Source organism: Carya illinoinensis, chromosome 3, assembly GCF_018687715.1.
Source record: "Carya illinoinensis cultivar Pawnee chromosome 3, C.illinoinensisPawnee_v1, whole genome shotgun sequence".
NCBI classification, from domain to species: Eukaryota; Viridiplantae; Streptophyta; class Magnoliopsida; order Fagales; family Juglandaceae; genus Carya; species Carya illinoinensis.
In genome coordinates, this window is record NC_056754.1 from 47,996,970 (window position 1) to 48,007,987 (window position 11,018).

Consider the following 11,018-nt stretch of genomic DNA (forward strand, 5'->3'; position numbering starts at 1 on the left):
TGCAGGTAGCTAATGTCTGTGTAATAATAGGTACATCATATTCTGAGACATCCAAGAAGAAAACATAAACACTGGAGAAATCCCATTTATGAAGAAATCTCATTTCTGTTAATCGATTAAAAAAAAAATTAGTGGGTGATCTATGAATTACATGAGCAATGCCACTAATATTATCCATTAACCACATCATTGGAAGTGGGCGATGGACAGCAGTGGAGTGGATTGAATCTCGGCCTTGCGGGGCGACAAAATTATGGGGCAAGTCACAATCTAGGTCAATGAAAGACTGGTGGAGGTGGATGCGGGAGGTGGAAGGCACTCAGCTTCTCAGGTGTAAGGTACTGGGCATCTCAGTTCTCATTTATCCAGTTTTCTCCTTCAAAGCCGCTTCTATCTTGTGTGACGAAGTGTATTGGATTTTGGGAGTAATGCCTGTTGTTGTTATTTGAATGGTTGGCTATTAATAGCCTAATATTAGTTGGACCGCTTAGAAGCGGATTTCTTAGGAATAAGATAAAAGACTTTGGTGAAATGGTATTGCATGGCAATCATACCGTCCTTAATGTACGGGATAATATTAAAATTCTACAGTTAAGAGTGGTTAGATATTATTTAGAAAATTCTTGTATTGTACCCTTCATTTAAAAAAAAAAAAGGTGATTGATTAATAAAGAGGCATCCTCATATCACATGGCACAAAACAAAAACAAATACATGTACATATCCTTTAATTTCACACCCCCAAACTGACTCAACTCCCATTTCCCTCCCCCACTTCAATCCAAAACTCCAAAACCAACCTCCTCTTTAAACCTTTGATCCACTCCACACCACCATTAAATTACCATGACAACCACCTCATTCCAAATTCTCCACCATGCCACCATCTTCATCTCTGAAATCCTCTCCCAATCCAAGCTTTGCCATTACCTCCTCTTTGCCCTCTGCCGCAAAATCCTACCCCGCAACCAAAACACCTTGAGCATCGCTGTGCAGTCTCTTGAAAACACAATTTCGACCACCACCCTCACCATTCGATCCTCTTATCTCCGCCTCGCTCAACAACTTCTCCTCTCCAACCCTGAAAACCCCTTCTCCTCGTTTCTCCTTTCCCTCATCTATAGCCTTTGTGACCAACCCATTAACGCGGCTCTTAGTCTCCTCCACATATTCCAGACCGACCTTTCATTGGCTCGCATAGAGATTGCACCGATTCTATTTGAGGAGCTATTCTTAGTCCATCTTCTCCCCGTTCTCCAATGGTTCAAAGAACAAAAATCTGCCATTTTGTCGTCTTCAACCTCGAACTCATACTACAGCAATGAAGTCTCGTTATTTGATGATGATCAATCGATGGTTCTTCCCTGCACAAAAGTGTTGTCGAAGATGAGTGAAGGTCAAGCTTTGGAGCTGAAGGATTTGGAGAGCAACTTCGAGGACGTTCTTGATGAGAACTGTTGAGTTCTTGTGAAGTTCTTTAATAGAGTTTTAGAAAATATAGGTGGCAATAAACCGATAGCTATTCCGCCATTGAAGTTGAGAAACCATGAAAAAGGTAGAAAACTCAAGCATAGGGACACCAACCCGGGTCATAACCCGAATATGTCCGGACTGGAATCCGGTCTGAATTTGAAATCTAGATTCTAGGCTGGGTATACCCGATGCCCAATCTGGTACCTGGTTGAACACTCCTAGATCAAAACCGACGAACTCGGAATATTAAAAAACGGCCAGTATAACGTAATGCTCTACAGACTATATATCTTACATTTGTTCCTCAAATAATTTCCTTTTACATATATTTGTGTATATATATATTTATATATTTTTAAATCACATATATTTTTTTATGTTTATATCAATCAAAAGTTGTCCTAATTCATTTTCTACTGGAGTCAATTAGGGGTGTAATCGATCCGATTCGATTTAGTTTTAGACATATTCTAAAACTAAATCGGTATATCTTGGTTTTGAGATTTGAACAACTAATACCAACCGATTACACCTCTAAATCGGTACTTCTGATTTTATCTATTTTGATCTGATTTTTTCGAGTATATATAATATACTTTATATATTATAGAATATAATAATATAATGATAATATATTGTAGTGTATTATAATATATATTATAATTACATTATAGAGTATAGTGATATATTATAATATATAATAATTATATATTATAACATATTATAATATATAATGATATAATATTAGACTAATGCTATAAACTATAGTGATAATATATAGTTATATATATGTATAAGATTTTAAAACTTAATATTATATTAATTAATAATTTAGCATATAATGTAAAATTATTTTATATATAATTATATATAAAAATTAAATATATATTAAAAAAATGAAGACCGGAACCAGGCCGAATTTTTTTTTTTCCTCCCAAGAGTCAACTATTGAAATTTTCGTATCAGTCCCGTATTTAATACGGTATTTAATACGCGACTCTTATATACTACTGCAAAAATCATTCCTGTCTGCGAAAAAGGTGGACATGCTGAAAAGTTTACCATCCCATCCATAAATGATTAGTGACGAATGGCTATAATTTCTAAAAAGTTTTTCAATTGAATGTTAAAATAATTCTGAAAATAAAAAAAATATTCAATTGACTAAGTCAAAGAAAACAAAAATCACGTGGAAGGGCTTTCTTTTGGTAATTGTTTTTTCATAAAAGTAAATGATGAAGACTTGATTGGGTCCACCAACACCGTTAATTTTGACCAGTGGTTCAGCCTTGGTTAACTTGTCAAAATAGGAAAACGAGTTTTTGTTTTGTAAATTCCGAAAATGTTCGAGGACAGTCGGTCGTTTGACTTTTACTTGGGTGGCCAATTCAATGAACAGAAGAAGAAAAAAAAAAAAAAAAAGGTGATTTAAGTTTTTATACTCTTAAATATTTTAATTTTATCATAATACGAGTCTGATTTGAAACTTGTATAATCCTAAATAATTAGTAGATAATCTCAAAAAATAGATGAAATTAATATGACAATATTTTCATTCAATTTTAAGTTGTCATATCATTAAAATTATTTATAAAATATTAATTATTAATAATTTAAAAGCAATGAAAAAATTTGAACAATGATTATGATTTTTTTTTTCAATACATATATATAATTTTAGAAAATTTCTATTTGTCATCTACTTTCCGACGGAATTCGGTAAGTTGTCCCTTTCAACTTTCAAAGCTTGAATTGCATAGAATTTAAGCACAAAATAATTATCCGAGGTGATCTCTTTTTCTTGTATCCAGAACTAGAAGACATAAGCCATCATCTTACAGTTAGCCGTGACCAATTTATGATTGGTTTTTTGTTCTTGTTTCGCTATATATATACATATATATCATGGTTTCAGTATCAGCAAGAGATTCTCTGAATCTAGAGTTGGAACTTTTGGTCTGGTGGTGATGGTCAATGTTTTTTCCTCCGAGTTGCACCCCAGATTCTCACAAACCGGAAATCCTTTAGGAGCTTGAAAGCATCGCCAAGTCCGAGTTTGTATTCTGAACTTGAGTCTTCATTGGACGATATTTTGGCCTCCTCTTCTTCTTCTTCTTTATCTTCTTCGGAATCTGAAGCCGAAACCGAGGTGATTGATATTAACAAAGATGATATCTCCACTATGGTCTGATTTACCTATGCAGATACATAGTTCTAAATGTTCTGGCCCTGTCCTGTAGGAAAAGAACAAAAAAATGGCTTTGTTTGAGCCTAGACAGAACCAAATCAGAAAACAAAAACAACCCATTTCTGCGGAATCCAGTAGGTATGAGAAAATGAATATTAGCCGTCATCATTGCATATTTTAACTAAAATTGTCCTTATATTTGGATTATTTCTGTTTTTCAGTCTCGTCCCTGAGAGTCTCATGGCAGAATTTGATAACCTGCCTGGTGGTGGAAAGCATACACCTCCCAAGGACTTTGTCTGCCCCATAACTAGCAATCTCTTTGATGATCCAGTGACCCTCGAAACAGGTCAGACATATGAGCGTAGAGCTATCCAGGAATGGCTTGAGAGAGGGAACTCTACGTGCCCAATAACCCGCCAGAAGCTGCAAATTAACAAGTTGCCTAAAACAAACTATGTTCTCAAAAGGCTTATCGCAAGCTGGCAAGAACAGAACATCGATTCTGTTCCAAACCAGTCTGAGAATCCACAGCCTGAGCCTGAGCCTGAGCCGAACATGAAATCAATATTGCCCTCGTCTTCTTCTTCGGATAGTGTCATAAGCCAAGCTACCATTGATAGAACAATGAGTGAGTTACAACTTGCTATTACCAATCTTTGTATGTCTGAAGTCCTGAAGGAGTCTGAAATGGCTGTCCTCCAAATCGAGCGGTTCTGGCAGGAAGTGAATATGGATGTGGATATCCATTCTATGCTTTCAAGGCCAGCAGTTGTTAATGGGTTTGAGGAGATCCTTTTCAATTCAGTGGATCCTAGGGTGTTGAAAGCTAATATTTTTCTCCTGTGTGAGATGGGGTTCAAAGACAAAGATGTGATTCAGACACTTACCCGAGTTGACACTGATGTGGAATGTATTGTTGCTCTCTTCAAGAAGGGATTGATGGAGGCTGTTGTGCTGATATATCTGTTAAGGCCTTCAACAGCTAGTCTAGTAGAGATGGACATGGTTGACTCCCTCCTAAAAGTTATTAAGAAGCAAGAGGGGGATTTGATTCAAATGTGTTTGAAGCCGAAAACAGCTGCTCTGCTTTTATTGGGACAGATGCTTGGAAGCGGGGAGGAAAGTATTGGATCATCAATAGCCAAAACTCTGATTTCTGAGAAAATGATAGAAAGTATTGTTTGCAGTCTGGGAGCTGAGTGGGCAGAAGAGAGAATTGCTGCGGTTGGGATCTTATTGAGATGCATGGAGGAGGATGGGAAGTGCAGGAACACAATTGCTGATAAAGCTGATTTAGCTCCGATTTTGGACAGCTTCATGGGTGCAGGTGATGCAGAACGGTTTGAGATAGTTCGATTTCTCTCCGAGTTAGTGAAGTTAAACAGGTGATTTTCTCTCTATTAAAGTTAATCCTTAAGTTTCTTCCTCATAAATCCAGGCCTACGACGGTGAATCAGTGATTGATTTTTAATTTGGTTTCTCAGGAGGACTTTGAACGAGCAAGTTCTCCACATCATAAAGGAAGAAGGTGCTTTCAATACAATGCACACCCTCCTCGTTTATTTAGAGACTGCTCTCCAAGACCAGTGCCCTATTGTGGCTGGTCTCCTTCTCCAACTTGATCTACTGGTTGGGATCGATCTCTCTCACTCTGCTACTGGATTAATTGGAAACCTCAATATATTTGTCAAATTAGAATGAATGTTGATTGCACAGAATATCACTCAACGGTTGCCGGAATGCTTAACTAACTGTCTAGGTAGTCAGTTAATGACAAGTATCTTTGTTTGTAGGTGGAACCAGGAAAGATGAGTATATATCGGGAAGAAGCAATGGACACTCTCATTTCATGCCTCAGAAATTCAGAATTTCCAACTGCCCAACTAGCAGCAGCTGAGACAATTATGTCATTACAGGGGAGGTTCACTTCCTCTGGAAAACCCCTTACCCGTGCTTTACTTCTTAAACGTGCTGGTCTTGACAAAAGTTATCAAACTCTCATGCGAATGGAGCAGCTCAGAAATAGTCCTGAAGAATCTGAAGAAACTACGGTGAGCTTCTTTGAAAACTTTGAACGTCTGTGTGTGTGTGTGTGCTGGTTATGTGATTTATTTCTAACTAGACTCATCTCTTAACAAATTTTCAGCCACAGGAAGAGGAGAAGGCAGCTGATAATTGGGAAAGAAAAATGGCATTTGTTTTGGCAAGCCATGAGTTTGGGCTACTGTTTGAGGCTTTGGCGGAATGTATAAAGAGCAGATATGCCTCGTTATGTTCAGCATGCTTTGTATCAGCAACATGGCTAATACAAATGCTAAATGTTTTTCCGGACACGGGCATACAAGGAGCAGCCCGTGTCTGTTTGCTCAAGCGCTTTGTATCAATATTCAAATCTGCAAAGGACGTTGAAGACAAAGCCCTTTCATTGCTTGCTCTAAGCGTATTCATCCATGACCCTGGTACGTACCAATATTCAAACCAAGAAAAGCTTTTTTATGTATCAGAAGTTTTTGTGCAACGCTTACAGTATCTTACAGTAGTTGTCAACTCATGTGATCCACATGCACTACATGCTTAGAAAGCTTATTTTTTAAGATGGAACATACATGTGTTCTTTATCACCCAGAAGAACTGTAGCCATGTGCGGAAATTATTTGGTAAGATTATTGCAAAAACAAATCGGAAATCTGTTCTCAAAACCATACTTGTGCTATTCTGAATAAACATATATCGTCTTAGTGAATAACAGGAGATGGATCCAGTGTAAATGCTCCTATGATTAACATCCTTGAAATGTGAATGTCAGAGGGGCTGTGCGACCTAAGGTCCTCCATGAAGGAAATTATGAAAGGTCTGAGAGAACTTAAAAAATTGTCTCCCTTGGCATCTCAAATGTTGAAAGTTTTCTCCAAAGGAAGTGGCTCTTGTTCTGTAAGTTTGTTCTGCTTTCCTTGTGTCTATTCCAGAAAGAAGGACTACCTTGACAAGGATGTCTATTTATGTTTGGCAGCAGGACTTCTGGAGTCATAAAGAATTAGTTCAAGTAGACTGCAGCGAGAATGGAGAAGTTCTGTCAATAGCATACTTCAAAGACAAGATATTTTCTGGCCATTCAGATGGAACTATAAAGGTAATGGTCCCTACAAGTTTGGTCAGGACGGTTTTTGTTAATTTATTTATGGAGAAATGTACACACGCATATGTTCAAGCTGTACAGCCTATAAAAATTACTAGATCAATATCACATAGTATATTGAATATGATTATTTTTCATATGTATGTAACTAGCACAGAAATAACGTGTCTCCCTGCATGCATGCATAGCAGACATAATTTGAGCAATGTAAGGATTATAAGATCACATGAATCCCTATATGCTCCTTTAAGATACTGTTTTTCTTTCATTTTTAATGGTGGTATTGCTGAATTTATGCCGACTGGCATCATTAGAGCAGTAGAGGATATATCAGATCTCACAGATCCTATATGCTCTTCAAGATACAGTTTTCTTCATTTAGAATGGTCGTGGAAGAAACAAGCCTCAATGTTCCTATAATTGTTCATGTGCTGTGCATGAATCTCCCTGTTCCGAGATTGTGAACATTCTGCCCAGAAAAACAAACGAGTTCTATAAAAATAAAAGAACAAAAGAGTTCTCAATGAAGAGTTTGAGAATAAACAAGCTATGATTGCTTGTCCATTTCTTATTTATCATGCTTCCTAAATTGAATTGTGTAGAGTTCTATGAAATTTGAATTTGATGGCATTCTATTCTGAAACTCTGAAGGTCTGGACTGGTAGAGGTAGCATTCTTCATCCTATCCAAGAGGTTCGTGAGCACACCAAAGCAGTTACGGCTTTAGCAATTTTGCATCCTGGAGAGAGACTATACAGTGGTTCACTAGATAGAACAACAAGGGTATGCATTTATAATTCTTCTATCTTAATTATTCAACTTCGACCTGAAGGTTTTATTATTTGATATGAGCAGGTTTGGTCTGTTGACGATGAAGTAATGCATTGTGTGCAAGTACATGATATGAAGGATCAGGTTCATAAACTAGTTGTTGCCAATAGCATTTCATGCTACATTCCACAGGGAGCTGGTGTCAAGGTACCTACCATATAAGGCATCCATTGAAATTTGGTGCTAGGGATTCTAATTTCTAATCAAGCCAGGCCAGTCTCATTGCCATTTCATAAAACTGCATGAAAGAAAGCACCCTCACTGTTCTGTTTACTTTATTTGTCTGTTTTGGCCAAGTGCATTTCCAAGTTTATTATAGAATTAGTGCTACTTTAACAGGAACTTCCGTTGAAGTCAGTGGAAAGTACTGATTCCAAGTACCGTTAAGCCAGGCTATGCATTTTGATGTTCGCATTCTCAGCTTATATCTTCAAAATGTAATTGGAAACGTGACTTTCTATTCTTTTTGTAGATTCACTCATGGAATGGAGGATCCAAGTCTTTAAATACAAGTAAATCTGTCAAGTGCTTGGCGCTTGTATGCGGAAAACTATATTGTGGATGCCATGACAATAGCATCCAGGTACATGGCGTTCTTCCATGTGGTGCTGCTATCTGCATCAAGCTAGCAATAGTTTATTTTTCAGTATTTGTTCTGATTTTTGAATTTCCATGGTCTTTAGGAAATTGATTTGGCAACAGAAACACTCAGTACCATTCAGAGTGGTTCTAGAAAACTAATAGGAAAAGCAAATTCTGTCCACGCACTTCAAGTTCACAATGGACTGATATATTCGGCTAGCCCTCCCTTAGATGGAGCAGCTGTCAAGGTATCTTGCAGATGACATGGCCTAATCCAGCTTTTATTATCACATTTCCTTCCCTTAAATTGTTCATCGCATTAGTTAGTTTTTGTTCCACCCTTGAAAAAGGAAAAAAAGAAAAACCAAAACATTCATTCTGAGAGCCTGAAAGAGCATAATTTGTTTGACTTTTTAGGTTTTTTTTAACCATGTTTTAGGTTCACTTTTTCGTTACTTTTGTTCATTGTTTCAGCAACAACAAGAAGCATCGTGAGCTATACTTCTTGAAACGTTGTTCCTAGTTACATCCAAATGTTCATTGAAATATCAGCACGTGAACTTCGTTTCAAGAATAAATTCAATGGGGGGGTAATTTTTCAGTTCTTAATGTTGATATATTTATCTATTGTACAGATATGGAATGCTTCAAATCACAGAATGGTCGGATCGTTGCCAACGGTGCTAGATGTGCGGTCTATGGCGATAAGCTCGGAGTTAATCTATCTAGGATGCAAGGGAGGAATCGTAGAAATTTGGGGTAGGGAGAAGAACAACAGAGTGGAAACGCTACAGAGTAGCAAAAATGGCAAGGTGAATTGCATGACTCTTGATGGCAATGAAGAATTTTTGGTAATTGGAACAGCAGATGGCCAGATTCAGGTAAACAATCTCTTTCCTTCAGTATCTAAATTAAGAAATAAGTTTTCTTTTACCACCGGCTTGCAAACAAAGTGTTCTTTCAAGAAATAGAGTAACTTCATGTTTGTTGCCTTTTAATGCTGAGTATCAAAGCCTCTCTGTTTGTTTGCAGGCATGGGGACTCAGCTAGAAATATGAGGAGCTATGAACATTGGAGAACAGTTTTGGCTAAAATAATGACTGAAAGCTAAAAACAACTTGTATTCTTTGCACCTTCTAATAGTACATAATATCAAAAGCTTTTGTAATTTCAATATTTGTTGCCTTTGAGATTTATTCCTGAAAATGTATATAGCTCGAACTAAATAGTGGAATATTTTTCAGATGCAGTCCATTCAATTGTAAGATCTGTCTGTAGTACTGTACAGAAACCAACCTTTATGCATTTACATGACATTTTGGACAATTAAGAAGTGATCAGAAGAGTGGCATTTGTATTTGCATTTATCTATTAATCCCAAGTGGCAATTAGGATCCTGTCATGCACCAGACACGATTCTGGCATTGTTTGAGACATTAGAGTACTGTTTGGAGCCACAAACATGCAATTTATGAAGCCAAGAGTATGTGAATCAAATCTCCCTAAATGCATGATTTTCCAGTTCCACAACAAGAAAGAGAGGTTTTTATAGTTTGGTTGGGTCCAAGGAGCACCAAAAGTAAATAACCAAGTCATAACAGCACCACTCTTTTTTTTTTTTCAATGCAAGATACTTCATAATATAAATATAGGAACAGCAGTTCAAAACATATTACAGAGCCTTAAGGTGGGTCTTTCCCACTATGAAATTGTAATAAATAATGAGGAATTGTTGAAAGGGGAATGGCTCCATATAAACTATTTGAAGCCGCCCATTGCGCAATAGAATGCATGCATACATCGATTAAGATCACGATGTAATTTCCAAACACTCCAACTTTCAAAAGATTGAAGATATGAGATGGTGTCTCTGATAATAGGCTCAATGTTCCAGTCCATGCAATGATCTGGGTCTTCTATGGCACTAATAACCACTTGTGAGTCTCCACCTATTGTCACTTTTTTTATCCTTTGAGCTTCAGTTTCTTTGATGCCTGTGTATAAGGCCAAAGCCTCTCCTTGATTTGGGTTTTGGCTTGTGGTGAAGTTTGTAATGACAAAGGCCACTAAGCCTTCAGCTGTTCTGCAAAGGGCAGCAGTAGTGCTTCCATTTTTTCTCACAGCCACATCAAAAGTTAGCAAATAATGATCATTTGGCATTGCCTTCCCATTTCTCAGATTGTTTAATAGTTTGTTGCCCCAAGCATTGCAATGTTCCTTGAAATTCTTTAAAACCCCATTCACAAAGGTGTCCAAATTAGGGCTAAAGGAATCATGCACAATCTTATTTCTAAGGAACCATAAGCAGTCCATGGACAGAAGAGCAAAAAGTTGAAATTGTTGAATTTGCTAAGATGGAGTTTTTAAAAGGTTTTCTGGATTAAGAATGCATTCTACCAATTTTGTGATCCCAATAGAAGCAAATTTTGATATGTCAAGAGGCCAAGGAGAAAGACGCCAAAGTACTTTTGAGAAAGTACAATTAAGGAAAAGGTGATTCAGGTTTTCTTCTTCTGACTCACAAATAGGACAGTTCACTTGGCTTTCACTCAAAGATAGGCAATTTTTCAACAAGGATCTCGTGGGTAAGATATTGTTTAGGACTTTCCAAAGGAGTAGTTTCAATCTGTCTTGAGTGTTTAAATTCCAAACTTTATTCCATAAAGAAGAATCTATCTCAGATTGATGGTGGTTAAAAGATTGGCTGATAGCTTTGTGGGCAAATTTAACAGAAAAATTTCCCGAAGCATTCAAAGTCCAGATCACCTTATCTCTTCTGGAATGGAAGTTTTGTTGAGCCAGGGG

The 11,018-nt window shown here is 37.1% G+C and overlaps 1 protein-coding gene across 2 annotated transcripts; it reads left to right on the top strand.

Annotated features, from left to right (window-relative positions):
• The first annotated feature begins 3,242 nt into the window (after window positions 1-3,242).
• Window positions 3,243-9,543, top strand: LOC122304880 (putative E3 ubiquitin-protein ligase LIN). 2 transcript variants are annotated; one of them, XM_043117143.1, is made up of 14 exons: window positions 3,245-3,622; window positions 3,714-3,799; window positions 3,883-5,049; window positions 5,149-5,293; window positions 5,458-5,715; window positions 5,811-6,123; window positions 6,471-6,595; window positions 6,675-6,794; window positions 7,452-7,583; window positions 7,656-7,778; window positions 8,104-8,214; window positions 8,315-8,461; window positions 8,849-9,094; window positions 9,246-9,543. In XM_043117143.1, exons 2-14 carry the CDS (start codon window positions 3,729-3,731, stop codon window positions 9,261-9,263), a joined length of 2,976 nt encoding a protein of 991 aa, XP_042973077.1. In that variant the 5' UTR covers window positions 3,245-3,622; window positions 3,714-3,728; the 3' UTR covers window positions 9,264-9,543. The 2 variants fall into 2 exon arrangements, with proteins under 2 accessions (XP_042973078.1, XP_042973077.1); XM_043117144.1 differs by having other exon boundaries at window positions 3,243-3,799; window positions 6,678-6,794.
• Window positions 9,544-11,018: the final 1,475 nt, after the last annotated feature.

What these genes read in the sequence shown, in the direction of transcription:
- LOC122304880 (XM_043117143.1), top strand. Translation starts at nt 3,729, where the DNA reads ATGGCTTTGTTTGAGCCTAGACAGAACCAAATCAGAAAACAAAAACAA. An exon ending in GAGTTAGTGAAGTTAAACAG is followed by an intron (nt 5,050 to 5,148) that starts GTGATTTTCTCT and finishes TTGGTTTCTCAG; the next exon opens with GAGGACTTTGAACGAGCAAG. An exon ending in AAGGAAGTGGCTCTTGTTCT is followed by an intron (nt 6,596 to 6,674) that starts GTAAGTTTGTTC and finishes TATGTTTGGCAG; the next exon opens with CAGGACTTCTGGAGTCATAA.